Source organism: Erinaceus europaeus, chromosome 2 (genome assembly GCF_950295315.1).
Source record: "Erinaceus europaeus chromosome 2, mEriEur2.1, whole genome shotgun sequence".
NCBI classification, from domain to species: domain Eukaryota; kingdom Metazoa; phylum Chordata; class Mammalia; order Eulipotyphla; family Erinaceidae; genus Erinaceus; species Erinaceus europaeus.
The window spans coordinates 81,194,665-81,215,990 of NC_080163.1; the positions used below are offsets into that span (position 1 = coordinate 81,194,665).

General features: G+C 34.1%; 1 protein-coding gene across 3 annotated transcripts in view; it reads right to left on the minus strand.

Moving 5' to 3' along the window:
- The window catches only part of MSR1 (macrophage scavenger receptor 1), a 73,592-nt gene that overhangs the window by 18,116 nt on the left and 34,150 nt on the right, over positions 1-21,326 (minus strand). For 2 of the 3 annotated variants that reach the window (XM_016185231.2, XM_016185232.2), the window contains exons 7-8: positions 19,130-19,219; positions 12,652-12,705 (exon numbers count right to left, since the gene is read on the minus strand). In XM_016185231.2, the coding sequence (XP_016040717.1) occupies positions 12,652-12,705; positions 19,130-19,219 (144 nt within the window). Of the gene's footprint in view, positions 1-8,915; positions 10,122-12,651; positions 12,706-19,129; positions 19,220-21,326 lie in introns of those variants that run through there. The other variant, XM_060183355.1, reaches the window with a different exon arrangement.

Genomic DNA, 21,326 nt, shown 5'->3' on the forward strand with positions numbered 1-21,326 from the left:
TTCAATCCTTGCCTCCATCTTCTCATTATCTCCCTCACTGTTTCTGTGTATCTCATTCTTATAAAGACCACAGTCATTGTACTTAGGTTCCAGATGAATCCAACATGACCTTACCTTAGCTTAATAATATCTGTATAGATAACACCTTTAAATAACAGCTCATGTGGACATTTAAAGTGGCCATAAGTTTTGGAAATACTTTTAAATGTCCTATCATGGAGGTGGCCATGACTTGACTAAATAAACACAAATGAATAAAGAATGTTTTCATTGTTATCAAATTGTTAAAAGAAGCATTAGAATTGTCTTAAAAATGGGATTGATTCTTGAGTAATTATATTTTCATGTTAATGAACAAAATGAAGCCTACTTTTTTGAGTATAGTTAAGAAGTATTTTGCTTACATAGAAATTAGCAAAGAAAAAGAAATTCACCAAGTCAGCTATTATTATATTGAATGTCCATATTTCATATGTTGAAAAAGTATGATAAGTATTAAAAAATTGTTTCAATATGAACTGTACTAACTCAGATGATCAGTCTAACTTAACTGTGAAGAGTGTGATTTTTAATTCAATTTTTTACTATTTGTATTATTTATTGGATAGAGACAGCCAGAAATTGACTAGGACTACTCTGAGAACCCACCAAGTAACCACCACTAGGTTCTCGATGATGCCAGCTGTACTTCCCTGGGCAGACAACCCCAACCTCACCAATGTGTCCTGGAGCCCTGCTCCCCAGAGCCCTGCCTCACTAGGGAAAGAGAGGCAGAATGGGAATATGGATCTACCTGCCAATCCCCATGTTCAGCAGAAAAGCAACTACAGAAGCCAGATCTTCCACCTTCTGCACCCCATAATGATCCTGGGTCCATGCTCCCACAGGGATAAGGAATAGGAAAGCTTTTAGGGAGGGGCTGGGATAGGGAGCTCTGGTGGTGGGAATTGTGTGGAATTGTAACCCTCTTATCCTATGGTCTTGTCAATATTTCCAGTTTATAAATAATAAATAAATAAGTATAGGTGATAGACATACAACCGGCAGGGAGGGGGACAGAGGGACGATTAAAGGTGAAATCTGGACTGAGTATGATGTGCCTCAGCAAAGTAAAGGACTCTGGGGAGAAGGGCATGAGAGTGGGTAGAGAGGGAACTAGGGTCCAGCTGCAAAATGGTGAAAAAATACCTAAGTTGGGACTGATGATGTTTTGTAACTTTAAAAAAAAAAATCTTTACTTATTAGATAGGAACATTCAGAAATTGAGAGGGAAGGGTGTAATAGAGGGGGAGAGAGAGACAGAGAGACGCCTGCAACACTGCTTCACCACTCAAAAAGCTTTCCACCTGCAGGTGAAGACCAGGGACATGTACACAGGTCCTTGTGCATTGTGACAAGTGTTCTCAACCAGGTGCACCACCACCACCTGGCCCCAGAATAAGAATTTTTTGCAGATGAGAAGAGAAAAATTGAACTCATGTGTCAACAACTATACTGTAAACAACTATCTTCCCAATAAAATGATTTGGGAGAAAAGTATTTTTGAAAGAATATTCTTAGCATGTGGAATAAACACTATACACTTATATAAGAGGAAGGAGGAGGGGGAGGAGAAAGGAGAGGAGAAGAAAGAGAAGATGAAGGAAAATGTAACATATCAAACACAGTAGGATTTGAGCTTCCTGGAGTGTAATGGAGACCAGACTTGAACCTGGGTCACATCCAGGACAAAGCAGGCTTTTAATTTACCTCCCAATACATTTAAAGGCACAAACAGTTACTCTAGAAAATTGTTTTTCTTTGTAAAAAGTGAGGGAATTTATACTGACTTGTCAATTCTGCCAATAACTACAGAGATTAAACTTTAGTGGGACCAATTTGGGACATTTTTCTCCGTAAGATTTTCAACTCAAATCCCCCGTAGTCTATTATGTCACAAGACAACAAAGTAACTTTAAAATATTTTTTTTCCAAAAACTGTCATATTTGAAACATCAAATGTAGGGTCTATTATTTACTTTATAAATGTATAAGTGAAAGATCAGAGAAGATACGTCAATTATCAAGGTCTCAACATAACATATAAAAGGATCTGAGGACTTTTAAGAGGTTTTTAGAAATCAGAAAGAATTATAATGCAATGTATGAGTTCTATAATCTGAATTTTCTAAGCACCATTTAAATATATTAACAGTGGACTTGATTATCTTTGCACCCTAGTGTTTTAAGTGGGAAATAAAAATCTAAGAACTCTAAAAAACAGGTCATTAAAATTCCTTTTTATACAATTTTAAAAGTTCTCCTTGTAACTTTAGATTTACAAATAATATATTAAGTCATATATTTTTTCTAAAATTATAATAGCCCAATATATAAACTCTTGAAGAAGGCAATAGTCTCTCTGAAATACATATATTTTTATTTAATTAGATGTTTAAAAATTCAGTGGTAGAAGTATAGAAACAACATAGTATAATTAATGGCATTCATGAGAAAACTTACAGTAATAAGCATAATCTGCTTTTCTTATCTCACTGTACTTCTTAATTTTTCTTTCCATTCTTCAGTCTCCATAGACTTTTCAATCATTACATTTCCATGGGGATCTGCACAGCTACAGTGATGGGGTTTTGTTTGGTTTGTTTGTTTCATTTTTAACACTGGGTTCTCTAAAGAAGAGATACACATGACCCACAGACATACGTGGAAATTCTCCAATTCACTCATCACCAAAGAAGTGCAAATTAAATTACACTGAAATTCTGCCTCACACCTGTGAGAATGGGCTTCATCAACAAAGCAAGAAAGTTAAGTGTTGGAGAAAATATGGAGAAAGAGGAACTCTACTACACTGCTGGTAGGAATGCAAACTTGTGAAGCCATTAAATGGAGAACAGTATGGAGACTCCTTAAACAAATACAAATATAAATACCTTACAACTCAGCAATTCTACTCCTAGACATTTACCCAAAAGATAGAATAACACTGGTTCAAAGGGATATATGGTGCGCACCCCCATATTCATAGCGGCATTATTTATAATAGCCAAATTTTATAAACAACCAAAATGCCCATTGGAAGATGACTGGATTAAAAAATATATATATTATGGCACATACAGAGTATTACTCAGCATTTAAAAAGATGATATTATGTCCTTTGGGATAAAATGGATGGAAATGCAGAAGATTATATCTAGTTAAGTAAACAAGGTGCAAAAGACAAACTCCAGGATGGTTTCACTCATATATGAAATATAGAAAATTGAACACACTAATTAAATTTTTAAAAAGTAAGCCTAAATCTAAGACTGGTAGAACTATAGTGGTTATCTAAGGAGATAGGGGTATGGACATAGACTTTTGGTGATGGGACTAGTGGAAAACTGTACTCCTTTCTTTATTTCTTTTTTTTTTTAGAAGCTATACTTTTTTTTTAAAAAGATTTTATTTACTTATGACAAAGATAGGAAGAAAGAGAAAGAACTAGACATCACTCTGGCACATGTGCTGCCAGGGATTGAACTCAGGACGTCATGCTTGAGAGTTCAAAGCTTTGTCACTGTACCCCAGACCACAACTAGAAACTATAGTTCTAATGAGGAAAAAAAAAAACTCAGAAAACTGAGAAGTATTATACATGTACCAACAACTGTATTTATTATAAATCATAAATCCTGTCCCCCCAAAAAAAACCCCACATACTTTCACCTTAAATATTCACTGTTTCTCCTAGCAAGATTATTTAGTGATTTAGCAATCCACATGTGATGATTCAATCCAAAGAAATCTCTTTTACTTAGTACTCTGAAATTCTAAATGGATGATCCCACTTGTCCATCACTTTGAGTGGAAATAGATGTGCATTATTTCCTAGACACATTAGTAGTCAAATGTAAATTTTAGAATCCAAGATTAGAGTTAATTTGAAGGAAAATGGATGCTATTATCTACAATGAATGCCGTAAGGAGGAGAATGACAAATATAGTTCAGAGAACATACTTTGAGCTAGAATCTGCCATATCTGATAAAAAAAAAATGATCTCTTGGGTCCTTAATCATATGAAGTGATACAGTCTGTTTCAGCACATTTTGTTAATTTCTCTTTTAAAAGTTCTTACAAACATATGTGGTAATTATTTGATAAAAAATATTAGAAGTTATTTTCCAGGTCAGGTCATTCTCTTTTTCATCAATCATATTTTTATTAATCATATTACCACAGGCTAATGACTATAAGCTTAATGTTCTGGTGAATTTATCCATTACATATACTGCTGAAATGTGAAAATATAATATTGACAAAACGAAAATAAAAGTTAAGTTATACTAGGATGACTTCTACTTATTTAGAGTAAAATTTAAGTGCTTTTAAAGATTTTTGACCTGTCACCTAAAGAAACTGAAAACAACTTTTTTTTTTTTTTTGTCTCAAGGGTTATTGCTGGAGCTCAGTGCCTGCACTAGGAATCCAATGCTCCTGGAGGCTATTTTTCCCATTTTGTTGTCCTTGTTGTTTGCTTGTAGCTGTTGCTCTTGTCATAGCTGTTGTTGTTGTTGGATAGGACAGAGAGAAATGAAGAGAGGAGGGGAAGACAGAGAGGAGGAGAGAAAGATAGACAGCTGCAGACCTGCTTCACTGCTTGCAAAGCAACCTCCTGCAGATGGGGAGCTGGGGCTTGAACAGGGATCCTTACACAGGTCCTTGAGCTTTGTGCCATGTGCGCTTAACCCCCTGTGCTACCGCCTGACTCCCAAGTACAACTCTTGAGTGCATATTGCTTCATATTACACAACTAAAATATAGCCTACCAAGTTCATATGCTAAAGTCCTAATCCCAGTGTGAATATAGAGTCTCTAAAAAGATAGAGTTCAATAAAACCATAATTACAAAATATTCTAATCCAATAGGATTATATCCTGACAGCTCTTTGGTCTTATATCTCCAGTATTTCTGAATTAGTATTCTTAATAACATTATTAAGGATAAAATATAAGTCACAATTTACAGCTATTTACTGATATTAAAACTATAGATGTATAATTTATAATATATTATTAAGCTGTCCTATGATTAATTTTTAAATTTTTTTTTGTTCTGAAGTAATGTTTCTTAGTACAGGTTATATAGTAGGTTGTAGAGTTAAGTAGGGGTATAACAAAAGAGTATAGGGCAGAAAATGTTTTCTGATGGAGCAGAAAATCATCTTTACAGAGGATAGATTATTCTGTACATATTTTATAAAAATATAATGCACAAAAACTCAATATTTGTATTTCATTAAAACAATTTTTTTGTCTTTCAGAATTCCTAGGGCACCTAAGTTCAGAATTATTCTAAACATCACTGAGAAATAATTTTCTTTCAATTTTGCTGAAATATTCATATTGCCATTTCTTTAAGTAATGTCTGTAGTGAGCATCCAACCAAGTGTTGAGATCCTAATCCAATGCATTTTCAAGGAATCAAACAGGATTTAAAAGTAGGAAAACTGAATTACTTGAACATCCTAAGAATGATTCAAGAATCTGTAAGCTAAATCACTATTAGCAATATTTCATAGCTTGAGAAGTTACACAGTAAGTAGAGCATAGGACTTGCAGACATGTGCTCAGACTTATACCTCAACATCTAGTGCGTCAGAGTGATACTCTGGTTCTCTCTCATAAACAAATACATATATTCACTTATGCATCGATGCAAACATATATACATGAAGTTTCCAAAAATCTGTGCTTAACAGAGTTGTTATTCAAGCACAAGTGACTGTGTTGTTCTAGGAAATGTTATTCGGGGAATCACATTGTAGGTAGTCATTTTTGGAGGAAAGGGTAAGTGATAAACTATGAGCCTATCCATACTTGCAAGGTGTTTCAGCTAAATATAAAAACATATGATCTTTCATAAGTGTATTTTTCTTGCTATAAAACAGGAAGCCAAAGTACACTTCTTCAGAGAAGAAAGATGAGTTATTTGGTCATGTAACATTATGGAGAAATGAGAAGCAGAGTGTCATGTCTGCGTACTAGTATATATCTGAATGAAGGTCCAATTTTCCTGGTGGAGTTCTGTAAGTAGAGCTTTACTGATTTTTTATCACTTCTGATGGTTTCTGTTGAATCAAGTTGTGAAAGTCAGCTGGGATAGGTGCTAAACATACTAGAACTGTAATGTACTTACATCTCCTTTCAGTTTCTAATATGTATTAGTTATATATGTTATTAAAGGACACATCTATTGTCTTATGGAACACTATGTTTTTTTAGTCACTATTTATGGAACCATATAAATCTGTAAAAATATATAATTATCAAGAATGAGCAGCATTTACCTAAGTTTTTGTGCAGTCTTCCCTGTTCAATTGTACTCTATTCTGCTAAATCATAACCAGCTACAGAGAAAAGCACAGAGTAGATTTTTTTTAAAGGCACAATAGAATATAAGTGACACCAAAACAGTCAAATTATATTGAATAATGTTCAAAGTGAACCAGTTACTAAAAGAAAGGTAGAACATTAACAAATATTTCCTTCGCTTAGAGCACATAAATGATGCTCATTACAGATAATGGCAATTCTGTGAGAATTCCAGGAAAATTATGCTTTTGATACTTGGGGGACAGACTGGTAATAAGAGACAGAGTAGCATTTGATGCTGGAAACATAAATATCAATGCTTTTTCAAAAAATTTTACTAAGTCTAAGTTGTATTATAATATTTTTCTTCTTAGGGACTTCAAGTTACTAAACACATGTTAAAAGTTAAACTTCTGGGGTCCAGCAGTAGCCCAGCTGGTTAAGCACACAACATTCAAAGCACAAGGACCAGCTTAAGGAACCTGGTTTAAGCCCCGGCTCCCCACCTGTAGGGGAGTCGCTTCACAAGTGGTGAAACAGGTTTGTAGGTATCTGTTTTTCTCTCCCCCCTCTGTCTTCCCCTCCTCTCTCCATTTCTCTCTGTCCTATCCAACAACAACATCAATGACAACAAAAAGGGGAACAAAATGGGAAAAAATGGCCTCCAGGAGGGAAAAGGAAGGGGGAGATAGAGAGGGAGAAAGACAGAGAGAAACCTAGAGCCCTGTAAAGTGTGCTTAGCCAGTTATGTCGCCGCCCAACCCCTCCTTTGACTTATAATTGAGCTTCTTTGTTCAATTTATAGATTTCTGATAAGTTTTTATTTGAATTCTCTATGTAGGGTAAAATGTTACTTGTGGTATTTACATATATATACATTTGGATAAGGATATTTAGTGTAATCCTAGTTACAAACAGGGATAAGTGCCTTTGAAATTTTGTTCTTCTGTTTAATTGCAGCCAGAAAGCTTCAGTTTCTAAATTGATGAAATAGTTCTCACCTCAAAAGCTTTTCTCAGGATTAGATGTCAAATTCTCTTGATATACAGCAACTTTATAATGTTATTATAATGTTAATCATAATAGTTCTCTATTATAATTATTTAGTGACTGGAAATGGTTTTATTTTGGCAAATGGAATACTTTGAAAAAATCTGAAGTCTTCTAAACTTGAGCTGAGTCCTCATTAGAAGTCAAATGACATAAAGTAATATATCTGGAAGGCATGATAGCTCACCAGGCCATGCATATGACCCAGGTTTGAGCTCACAGGAACTAGGGAAAACCTCCAGTGAATATGAGAGCTTTCCCTCTATTTCTCTGTCTCTGTTGTCTTATTTGAAAAAAGTCCCAGAGCAGTGAAACTCCAGGGATGACAAAATAATGGCACTATTATGAACAAGTACAACAAAATACAGATAGATCTTTGTATGAGTTTCAAAATAAAATACTCTATTCACATCCTAGTTATCGTCTCATTGGACATAAACAATGCACTTTAAAAAATACAAATTACACACTAGGAAAATTGTATGTTTGAGATAGAACTTCACGCAAAGTATTTAATTATATGGTTGAAACTTTTTCTCTTGATTGAAACACCCTTTCAAGCAACCATAGAGACCATAGCAGGTAAACTATTGTGACTAATGTTAGATTTTGGTATAGACTTAACTTTCTCATTATGCATTATTAAAGTTGGTACAAGTTGTGCATTTAAACAGAGCACTCAACATATTTTCTGTTTGTTTTTCTCTAAAATAGATGAGAAACAAGCCCTTTTTCATAATGTGTAAAGTTTGAATTAGTATTTAAGAGTCTATCTCTAGTCTTTCAAATTGAATCTCTGTATTTTTTTCCCCAGGAACTTTGGGATCAGGATCACAAATGTAAACCAAAACCTGCAGGCAAGAAGTAAGAACTTCCAGCTGAAATCTAGTGTTAACTCAAGTAGGAAGTCACATCTAATTAAACCAAAAACAAAAAGATTCAGCTAATCTCTAGATGTTCCATTAACTATCTAGAGAACATTACCAGTTTGCTAATATTGACGTTATCTGGAAGATTCAAAAATGCCATCCTCTCTCCTTTTGAGACTTTGATATCAGCCAGGCATAAACCTGGAGTACAGCTACAAATTGAATTTGTTTCAACCTTTCTTAAAGCTTTCTCATCAGCAGCATCTCGGGCTCATGTTTTGTCCTTCAGAGCCTGGGCTCTTGTTTTATTAGCCTGACATTTTGTTCTGACCTCTGTTGACAGCTCCTGGCCTCTGGCGTGTGCTCTTGTTTAGTCGCTCCATTTATTTTTAACTTACACTCTTCTGCTCAGCTCAGGCAAACTCATTGATTTGTGATCTGGTCACACTTGCATTGCTCTATCTAATGTAAAGTTTTATCTTATTCCCTAGCATATTTTCTTTTGTCCATGACATTTATTTGGCTTTTTGTGTTTTCATTTTCTTGCATCTCTATTCTGATTACATATTTAAAATGTCTGCATTATATCGACATAGTACAGCAGCTCCTTTTTAGAGAGTTCACTATGAACAAAACCTTATATGTTAAAAGCACTTTATGATTTTACAGAGCATCTTTAAACATATTGCATCTTAAAGCCTCACAACAACCCTGTGAGGTAGGTGTTAAGAAGTCCGTTAAATAGGGGAGAGGATAGAAGTGGTAAGATAGAAACACATAAAAGTGCTACTTAGAATTCACAAATGCTATGAATCCTGGGACTATGTTTTAAACCTTGAAGTAATGAAGACTTTTGAAAACCTTGCCTATTAATAAGTAAATGATAAAATTAATGTGGAATTCTTTATTTTTCATATTCCTTTTTTTTGTTTTCTCTTACTATAGCTTTAACCCTTTCTTTTAATAGACAGAAGAGCTCCAGTTACATTGAAATACATTTTTTCTAGAATTGTGTATACTTAACACATAAAATATACACAGATTTTTAGAATAGAAAAAAGCATTATTTTAATGACCAAAATATCTTTGCTTGAAATTACCTCAAAATTTAATAAGTTAGACAGAGCAAATCATTTCTTTTTTTTAATATTCTAAATAATTTGACATTTTGATCTCCTCTGGGCACCTACATAGATTTATTTTTCCTCCAATATAGCTCATTATAATATAAACTTGCCTTTTGCATGTCTATGTTTTTCAGACATAATGAACTCTGTAAGGATAGAGAAAATAAATACATTACTAGCTGTTGTGTCTAGTTCCTGCAGATATAGAGTGAAAATACGTGTAAGGAGTGAATGTATGAATGAATTTTATGGTATGTAACTCCTATGTGTGGCAGAGAATAATGCTTTTTTAAAAATATCAAAAGCCACATATTACCAGTGTCTGTAAGACTTCTAGAGCATATGGATTTAATTGGGTTCAGCAAAACACCAGGATGGGTGCTGGATGAAATAGCCTGTCAGTCAGTACATGAGAGGTGTCCCATCTGGTAGGGCTAGGGGATAATAAAGATGTTGAATATTGGAGTAGGGAGAAGAATGAGCACAGGAGCAGAGGTCTAACAGCACCAAGGATCAGAAGAGGAAGCGGAAGTCTGGTACCACAGGAGAGCAAAGGTTGTTTGGCGGAACCACAAAGGGATCTTGGATTCAGCTGTGCTGATGACTTGTCCAGAAGTGAAGGGCCTTTTAATGAGATGACAGTAGAAGGTGTCCTGCCCAACCCCCCTGATCTTTAAGGGCCCTGCCCTAATTGGATCAGTGGGCTGTAACTTGGCCTGACATGTATAAAAGAGGAAATCAACAATTACTTATGTTGTATTTAAATCATGCTTAAGTTATAAAAAAATGCACATTAAAATAATCCATTATTAATGTTCATATCAGAATTAATAGAAGATGTGGGGAATTAGGTACTTTCATACAGAGAAGATGGATACAAGCTTTTAAGTGTGATTCGTAAGAATCTGCTAGGTTGTAAAATATATATTACTTTGGAACATCCTCTGCCTAAAAAATCCTCTGAAAATATTGATACATAATAATGTATAAGAAAGCTGGATATAACCTTTTTATGAAGAAAAAGATCATCAAGTATGCATATTTGTAGGATTTAATAATTAGATTATGGAAAATATGATATAGCTGTATTATGTAATGATCTATAGGAACTGAGAGAGAAAAGAGACAATCATAGGTACTGGCATTTATTTGTACCAGGGCTATGAAGAATAATCAGAATGTCATATATGATTATTTTAAATATTGTATAAGGTTAATAATTTTCTTTGGAGGGTTCATGGGGAAACTTTGGAGACACAACACAGAGGACATTTTTCTTACACTTTTTTTCACAGAAATAATGCATATAAACTTCAAAGCAGTCATGAAAATATCTGCATCTGAAAACAATTCTGAACATATCTGAAAGCAATATTCAAAAGATGTGGTAACCTCAGGTAACGAAAGACAGTATGGCTGTTCATATTATAGACTACAAAATAAATTTTACGGTATGTAACTCCTATGTGTGGCAGAGAATAATGCTTTTTTAAAAATATCAAAAGCCACATATTACCAGTGTCTATAAGACTTCTAGAGCATATGGATTTAATTGGGTTCAGCAAAACACCAGGATGGGTGCTGGATGAAATAGCCTGTCAGTCAGTACATGAGAGGTATCCCATCTGGTAGGGCTAGGGGATAATAAAGATATTGAATATTGGAGTAGGGAGAAGAATGAGCACAGGAGCAGAGGTCTAACAGCACCAAGGATCAGAAGAGGAAGCGGAAGTCTGGTACCACAGGAGAGCAAAGGTTGAACAAAATAAAGATGTCTTATTTGCTAAGCTTGACCAGAAACAAGGTAAAAGAGTTTAGAGAAAGTCTTAGGAAAATGAGAAAAGGAGTTAAAATAACCAAAAATAAATACAACTTGAACATGGGGAAAAGAGTTCCATAAGGAAATCAACTAACAATAAATGGAGTGACAAGAAGAAAGGCAAATAAATGGAATTACAGTCATACATTTTCCTGGAGATAGTACATGCCTTTCAGACATAGGCCTCAACTAAAGTATATTGAGAAGAAACAGAGTATTCTATGTTTAATATAGGAAAATCATAGTTCATAAACAAAATAGTTGCTGGGAGAATGTGGTTATACATTATTCTAATGGCTAGCATTTATAAAGACACTCTAAGTGGTCTAAGTGATGCATATGAAATAGAACTAGGTTAAAATAATTATTTTTGCTATGGCATAAAATTAGTATTACATTTTTAAACAATAATTATAACTGAAAATTGCTAAATGTTTTCGTACACTAGAGGATTTTTGATCATCTGTCTAATAAATACTCCTAGTGGGTAAAGATTAGTTGTATATCAATTTTTCCCTGAGGTATAGACACAAATTGCATTTATCTAATCATGGGAATATGGTGGAGGGATTCTAGGATTCTGAGAAGTCAAATTAAGATTTTCATTTCTTTTCATTATCCATTCATTATATCTGGCTTGTTTGGGTCTACACATACACCAATTGGTTTATGGTATGGCATGTTGATGACTTCTCATGTAATGTTTACAACTAAAATTTTTTTGGGTGTGTGTGTATTATTATGTAGAAATATTATGCATGTACAAATGACTGTATTTTACTGTTGACTGTAAACCATTAATCCCCCAATACATAAATTAATCTCCCAATAAAGAAATTAAAAGAAAAACAACTTAAGTTTTGATATACAGGTTCTCTACACTGCAACAGGAGGTCAAAATGCCATGTGTAGGCATCTTTGTTGTGAAATATTTTTAATGTAGTTATGAAGATATATGGCATAGAATACCACTTTTCAAATTCTTAGTAAACAATGAACACATGTACACAAACCAGTTTGTCAAAGAATAATGTTGTCAGGGGTCTTAGCTTGTCCAAATTTCTATGTATAACATTTCAGTTAGTTCATTTAGTAGAGAAGGACTAGCCAATTGTTTCTATTCCTAAGTTTGATATTCCTTCAACTGATAGAAATTGCATTGAAAGTTGAACAATTTTCTACATAGATTTTTTTAGAAAATCATGTTCATGACAAAAAAATGTATAATGAGATCCAAGTATTAAGAAAATTTCAATATATTTGTTTTACTCCAATTAGCATACTTCATTTGAAGAAAACTGAGACTATCAACAGAATTTCTACAGATCAACACTAACATATTAAACATTTGCCTGAAATCCATGCCACTGCTATCACAAATTTATTACAAAAGCACACATAAAAAATTAAGAAAAACGTAAACTTACCTAGCATGCCTCTATTCCCAACTTCCCCCTTCTGACCTTTTGGTCCAGTATTTCCTTGTAAAAGAAAAAGAAAGGAAAATTTTTAATTAGGGAAATTAAAAGTGCTGGCTTTAAATAGACTCACAGGATCACTAGGTAATCTATAATATTAATTTATAACAACATACTGTTGTTTAAATATAATTAAAATAGCTATTTTTTCAGAAACTTTATATGAACCTGGTGTTGCTCTTACTAAGTCCTATACACACTATTTTGAATTATTTATAAAGGTATTAAATGCCCCAATTTTCTAAAGTAGACCAAACTGAGGTGAAAGCAGATTGTTTTTATTTATTTATCCTTATTTCCTTTCTTGATTACTTGTCTTCCCTCCTGCCAGGAAATCTGCTGTCTTTTCGCTAATCTTCAACCTTGTTTTTCTATTCCTGTAGCAATTTGTCCATCTTATTTTTCACTTATTTGGAGTAAGAAACTCCAAAGTCTGAGCTCTGATGAATCTTGGAGAACTTTAGATTCTAATCATTTCATTAATGGAGGAAACCACAAAGGCTTAAGGGACATCCAAACCTCAAAGCTACCTACCTTTCACTTTGAGAAATCTCTATTTAACTAGGACTGTGGTACATCTGACATCACTTAAATGAGGGTCAAAGTTTCAAATAACATGGAAATATTACTGGAATCAAATTCTTTGAACTGTATTGCTACTTCACTAAAAGTGTCATAGCTGAAAAGTTATCCAGAAGTTCTCTCTTCAGTACCAAGAGTGCTAAGTACAATAGTAAATTCAATAATGACAAGTAAGCAGTACAGTTCTTTACCAGATTATTGTTTAACTCTGGCTTGCTAGGATACTAGAAATTAAGCCTTGAGACACTGGTGCTCATACAAAAAAGTATTTTTGCATAATCACCGTGCCTTGTCTTCAGCCCAGCACTACTATTTTTTTTTTTATGAATTCTTTTAGTAGTATTTAGATCTGTTCTGCAGGTAATCATATTCTGGGCATAAAAATATCACTGGGCTGTGCTGAGAAAATGGCCTAATGATTTGCTAAAGACCTTCATATCTAAGCTCCTTAGGTCTAGGTTCAGTTCCAATAATCTCCAAAATCCAGAGTTGAGCATGCTCTGTTTTATCTTTTTATCTCTCGCTCTCTCACTGAAATAAATGAAAAGTTTTTAAAAGATAAATTATAGAAATGGTTAGCTAAAGATTAAAAAATTTTAAAATAAAAGTTGGACTGGATTGAGTACTACTTGTCTCTAAGTTATTATTTTTTTAATGGAGGGGGACTGTTTATAGTAAAGAGTAAATACAATTGTGGATACATGTGCAAAATTTTTCAGTTTTCTGCAAAATACTTTAGCCTCCCATTTAGTTCCACCTTCACCATCATGCACCAGCACCTGAAATCTTAATGTTCTGGACTCCCTTTAATACAATCAAGAACTTCTATTCTTCCTTTAAAGAGCTCAGAGGATAAATTTTTGAAATCATAGATTTTGGGATAGCAATTTTTTAAACTCTATCTTCTATTATTTTGCACTGTTACTTATTAAGCATGTATTTGGGACAAGCTTTAATATTTTCTTAAGCTAAAGTTAATTCTCCTGTCAAATGAAAAAAAACTTTCCAATTATGTTTACTTGAAAATTAGTAATAATATTCTTAAAGAACTTTGTCTACAAAACACATTGTAAGATGGTCTTATTTCATAGAACCTCTTTAAAATAACTATATTTGGCTCTACTTGGTTTATTCTTAAAGAATGAGAAAGGATATTTTTATTTCAGTTCACTTTTTATGGTATAATGATTTTTCCCTATGTTAAAAATTTTAATCTCATGGTACAGCAGGTGAAACAGTGTAGGACATAAAAGTGTAGGACAATAGAGTGTAGGACATAAAAGCACAAGATTATGAGTTCAGTCTCTGCCGTCTAATTTGCTAAAGTGATGGTCTGATTTCTCCCTCTCACTAACCTAAAAATAAATCTTTAAAAAGATTTTAATCTCTCTCTTGTGTACTAATTGCCACGTCCCTATCAAACCAGAAACGAAGGGTCTGACAAAGTCGACACCCGGGAACCACATCTTCAAGGAAGAGTGATTCTGGGAATGGGACATGGCATGCCGATCAAATTTAGATTACAATTCCTTATTCTTATGATTACAATGAGTCTTATGTTTGGCGGGAACAGGTGGGGATAAGCTCCCCTGGTCTATAGATTAGTAACAAATGACCAGGACACTCAGTCACTAATTCCAGCCTGGCATACAGTCCCTGATGACTCACATTTTCAAGATATAGAAACTGAAGAAAAACCCAGAGTTCAGCAAGTTAGAAAACCAGACAGAGGGTCCTACCACAGACCAGCACCTACAGTTATGACCAAATGGGGACCAGCTTACCCCACAGGTAGTGGACTGTGATTTCTTCCCTATCTTTACCGCAAATATTTACCTAAGCCCACTGACCGCCCTTTGCACTATACCAGTGCTTACCTGCAGGGTGACAGAAAAGTCAGTATTAATGATACTCATGTATCCTGATACAGTTTGCCCTTTTTAAGAAAGATTAGCAAGAAGCAAACCTCGTGGTGTTTGCTTCCTCTCAGTACACGTTATAAATTATATACCCAATTGACACATTTGTGGAGCACACAGGTACAGAGACTGCAATAGATCTAGAGTCCCTAATGTAGATAAATTAAAATTAGTAAATATATTAAAAATGAGCCAAAAGAGGTATCAGGAGAAGACATACATACACTTTTAAGAAAATTCCTCAATCAGACATATGTTGCCCCCCTTAGAAGCCAAAGCCTTAGCTTACGCTGCCCCCCCAACATTAAGGAGGGAGTTAGATTTTCACAATAGGGAGAAAGTTAAACTTTTACAGAGAGCTCCTACTCATTAATGCATTGCAGGTTACTACTGCAGGGCTTGACACTCCCTTGAAATAACCACAATTTTCAAAAATGCTTTACTTTTTGTTCCAGATTCCTGCTTTCAAAATATCATGTAAATGCTAAAAAAAACAGTATATAAATGCTTGCCTGTCTAATAAACATTGAGTTCAGATTCACTCTCCAATAGAGTGTGGTTAAACATTGAGTTCAGATTCACTCTCCAATAGAGTGTGGTGTCTATCAGCTCTCCCTCGCGCAGACTCCTGACCCACCTGGGGCTCTCTTCAGCAGACCCTGACAACTCCTGCTGCTCCCCTGCCTGAGCGGTCCATCGCAACTAATAAATAAATAAATAAATGTATCTTTAAAAATATTTTAATCTTTCACTATGAGTTCTATATTTTCGTTTGTTTCTCTACTTTGCAAATTTCATCAGTATTTTCATTTTGAATTTTTTTTTCTTTAACCATTTTTTTTTTTTTTTTTTGCCTCCAGAGTTATTGCTGGGGCTCAGTGCCTGCACTATGGATCCACTGCTCCTGGAGGCTATTTTTCCCATTTTGTTGCCCTTATTGTGCATGACATATGAATTGAGGTTTTTTTTTTTTTGAAATTTTATTTTTATTTGAAGTTCTATTATTTTGATTTTTTAAACTTATATTACTCTTCTGTCTTGATGGTGCTGAAATAAAACTTTTATTTTTAGAAATAAGTAAACACATTTGTTATGTAATTTTAGCAAGATATAGAACTTCACAGATGAAATTTGGAAATCTTTTCTCACACTTAAATATATCAAAAACTTTTTTCTTCAGAAAAAAATGAGTGTATTTTTTTTCTTAAAATGATACTTCTAGCTCAAAATAAGACCCAAAGTTAGTCAACATCTTAACTTAACCATTGCCTGTCATATATTATTTTTCAATTACAATAAAAAAAAAAAACCTTTCGGAAAGTCATTGAAAAAGTGAAACAATATGTAATCTATGAAATTCTAAAGTTAATATGAATGAGATATTTTCAGTAACATCATTATGACTTTAAGTACTTTCAGTACTTATTTTCTAAAGTAGTCACTATATTAGACATTTTTTGCATAAAAACCATAATCTGTCCAGTCAAATTTATCACATTGTAGGCCCACTGCAACTTTTTTAGTCATTTGATTTCAGTTTTGACCATAATTCCTTTTAAACTTAATGCTTTCTCTTTAACCCTTCACTTCAACGTCTCCTTAATTTGACATTATCACTTTATTTTGTTATCCTCCCCAATATTTTGCTATCATATCTGCTCACCCACATTTAAGTAGTATTCACATATCTTAATAAAAAATAAATTAAAAAATTACAACAGCAACAGCAAACTAATCTCTTTCTCCACCTCTGGAGTGTCATATTGATCAAGGACCAGCTTCATTTTCATATGCAATCTATATTACACACTTAACTCTGAGCAATCCTCAATCTAGTTGACAACCCTTCTATTCCACAGAAAAGACTGAATAAAGTCTACGTCCTCCTGGATGCAAATAGTAGACTGTTATATGGGTGTCTTTTGAAACTTCTTCAACCTTTGACTTTTTCACAACACAATGTCTGGATTTTTGTTTGTTGCTTGTTTTCTCTCATTCTGACTATTTTATTTTCTCTAATGCCTTATTTTTATTACTCAGTCTGTAATTCTTAAGGCTTTACCTTAACTCCTCCCTTTACACCTTCTTCTAGTCTATCCATATAATATTAAAGTCTTAGTAATATTATAAGGTTAATCTGTATAAATATTTCAAACACTGATTCCAATTAATATAAAATGAATATCATCATAGCTACACTTTTTATCTCTCTGACTACAGCTCACATTTTAGAATCAGACTTTGAACAGATTCCCAGGAACTAATTGGCAAGAAGCACATGACAGACATGCTAGAAAATCTACTTCCTTTTACAAGGTTATAACAGAATTCTCTAAGGGTTTTTATTCTCTTCTTTCAAGTATGCGTACTCATTATTTAAGGGTTGTGTCTTACTCAACTCTTATCTCCCTCTACCTAACATCATATCTTGTATATTTTATGAATAATTAATGTGCATAAAACAAAGTGGGGCAGAAAAGGAAAATAAAATAGTACTAGGAGTGTTTTTTTTACAAATATTTTGCTTTAAAATAGATTACTCCTTTTTAAATCATTAATAAATTTCAAACTGTGACATTAGTTAGAAAATGAATGTTTTAGGTTATTTTAACCTGCAATATAATTAAAATAGCACCAGGCTCTGTTATTTACTCAAATTTCTATCAAATTTAAGTCTTATGATAAGGTTATGATAACCTAAGCATATCTTTTGCCAAGAAATTATCTCCTCCTTACATTATTTTTTTTGCAGAATTTTCCTTTTTTTTTTTTTTTTTTCTGTTTCTTTCTCTGAGAATGATGTTCTCAAAGTGTAGATTCTAGGTCAGCATCACTGTCAACTGGGAACATACTAAGAAGAAAAACTCTTGAGAAAATCAAACCCTAGACCTAATGAAACAGAAGCTTTGGTGATCAAATCCAGTTCACTGTTTTTGCAACCCTACAGATGATTCTAATTTCTGCTAAAGTTTGAAAGACCTAAATGTATTTATGTATCTTTTAGGCCATCAGTAACACCACTTCCTGGGTAATAGATTGTCTTTCTGAAATTAATTACTCTAATCTTTATGATGATAGCAGTTTGTCTTTCTAAATAAATGTTTCTTACCACATTGCGTTCTATCTTTCTGTTTCTGCGTTTTTCTGTTCCTTGCTTCTAGAGAGAATTAGCTATACTGTGAGTATTGCACGTCACAGTGAAATTGGCAAGGTTATATTGACTGAAACAATAAACCAATGGATGCTTTCTACACTTTCCTAGAATTTGTTGAACTCTAAAAGATTGAGAGTATAAAAGAAAGCTAGAGTTTCCAGAGGCTGTAGATATTAACCAAAACAATTGTTATGTGACAGAACTGTTTGATGCACTTTAAGATAACTGTTAATTCATTTAATTTTTACAGGTATTCTAAACTGTGTATAGTAATTTATTAGTACTTATTAGTACTCTTGCAAGTGTAAATTTCTAACAGGCACACAGAAGAGATAAAAAGTTCAGTTCTTACAATAAAATATGCACCATGTTCTCTGTATTTCCTAAGAGAGCCGAGAAAGTAATATAAGAGCCCTCACTATGTGTCACCATGAAATTCAAGTAAAAAAAAAAAAGCTTTATTATTTTTTTCTTTGCCAATCTTTCTACACTCTTTGTTCTTCAATACCATTCTTCATGGTGATTTATGGCTTATGAAACTTTTCAGTCTTCTGGTATTTGCTTTGTTTTGTTATTACCTATTTCCTTCAGGACATAGGAACTGTTCTCAAATGGACAGACACTACTTTCAAACTATAAAGTAAACTTTATGTGAATGTTACTATTCCGTCAATGGTTACCATCATTTCTGTTATCCAAGAATTTGATAAAAATGTATGCCCTTACATTAATGTCGCACATTTTAATAGGAACATAAACAGCATCACAATACCTGGCCTCCCAACTCTTCCTGGTGGTCCTGGTAGCCCTCTACTTCCTGGAAAGCCTGTTAGCCCTTGATCACCTTTAAGGCCTGGAGGACCTATATTGGTTAATGAAGAAAAGCACAATGGTAACAATTTATTTTTCTTACAGACTTGAGAGTACAGTGAAATAATTCAATTTAATCCATGTAAACAGGAGAATATCCAATTGGCAGAAAGATACTTTCCTAAAGTGTCATGTGTGTCACTGATAGTATAAACAATAAGTAGAGTCATTAGTGTATTTAGTACACTAATATTTATTCAGTAGATGGGATATTGTCATCATAAATAAACATGAGAAAATAAATCTTGTAATTTTAACAAGAAAGTTATATACTTGAAGCAGAATCTTCAAATAACAGGATGTTACTGTCATTGAAATGATAACTTTGAAGCTGAAATTTGAATTCCTTGGATTGTCTCCAGAATAGTCACTACTGAAGTAATGAGAAGTATCAAAAAATGTTTGTTTAAAAACCAGGGATCTGGGAGTCGGGCTGTAGCGCAGTGGGTTAAGCGCAAGTGGCTCAAAGCACAAGGACCAGCATAAGGATCCCGGTTCGAACCCCGGCTCCCCACCTGCAGGGGAGACACTTCACAGGCAGTGAAGCAGGTCTGCAGGTATCTATCTTTCTCTCCTCCTCTCTGTGTTCCCCTCCTCTCTCCATTTCTCTCTGTCCTATCCAACAACAACAACAATAATAACTACAACAATAAAACAACAAGGGCAACAAAAGGGAATAAATAAATTATATATATATATATATATATATATATATATATATATATATATATATATATATATATATAAAGAAAGGCCTGCTTTAAAAAAATAAAAAAAAACCAGGGATCCTTGTTCTGGAATATTATCTTTTAAAAATTTGCTTTTAAATGCAAACAACTATATAAATGTCTGTGGGCATGATTTACAAACTTTTGTTTCTGAGTTTATGTTATTTAAATATGTAAACCCAGGATGTTACATGATCAAGTGCAAATAGCCATTTTTAACCACAATCAGTGGATAACTATAAAAATACATATAAAAGTTAATATTGGGAGTCAAGTGGTAGCACAGAGGGTTAAGCACATGTGATGAGAAGTGCAAGGACCAGCATAAAGATCCGAGTTCGTGCCCCCAGGTCCCCACCTGCCAGGGAGTCACTTCACAGGAGGTGAAGCAGGTCTGCAGATGTCTATCCTCTTTCCCCTTCTCTGTCTTCCCCTCCTCTCTGCATTTCTCCCTGCCCTATATAACAATGATGACATCAATAACAATAATAACTACAACAACAATAAAAAAACAAGGGCAACTAGAGGGAAAATGAATAAATAAAATATTTTTTAAAAGTTAATATTATTTTCAGAGTAAAAATTTTCATTCTAGAGTTCAGCAGTTTGAAATGAACCTCTGTAAAAATCTGAGACACTTCCCAGCTTAATCAGTGCAGCGAGTACCACCTCAGTATGCTTCACTTCAGACTGTGTCCAGAGATGTCAGGCATGGAATGTCAACCCTTCAACCTCATTACTTGGGTGAGACCTTTCCTTTCATAGTATTCTCTACTCCATTCCAGGAGGTTCACTTCCTAATAAAGTCCCAAAACCTAGATATAGACTAGGTCCCATAATATAGAGCATATGTTCACATGTATCCATAAATTAGGGCAAAATATATACATGAAAGCAAAAATACACAATAGTTTGTAGTGAATCAGTATCAAGTTCAAAAGGAAATAGTGTCTACTGCCGGTCTAGCTTTGCAGGTGGGAGACAGACGACCAGGGACTCATGGCTGAGCTGGGAAGCAGTATCTCTTTATTCATGTGGAACGCAGCGCAATCTAAGCTATCTCTAATCACAATCCTGTCCTTATATATCCTGAGGTGGAACCCTCAGGTCAGAAGAGGATGTACGTAGGATAGGGGTGGGGAGAAGGAAAAAGCGCAAACCAGTGAGGATTAAACCAATGCCTTGTAGGCAGGGTGGTGCTTAGTTAACAGTGTTATGTAAATAGACAGCAGTGTTAAGCCAGCAGGGCGGTGCTTAGTTAAGCAGGATTAGAGAAGAGGCTTTAAACAGGGGGGAGCTGGCTTACTGCCCAACAGTATACTTAGACCTAGATACCCTCTTCCCCTACTTCCTATTACAGTTTTCTCACTC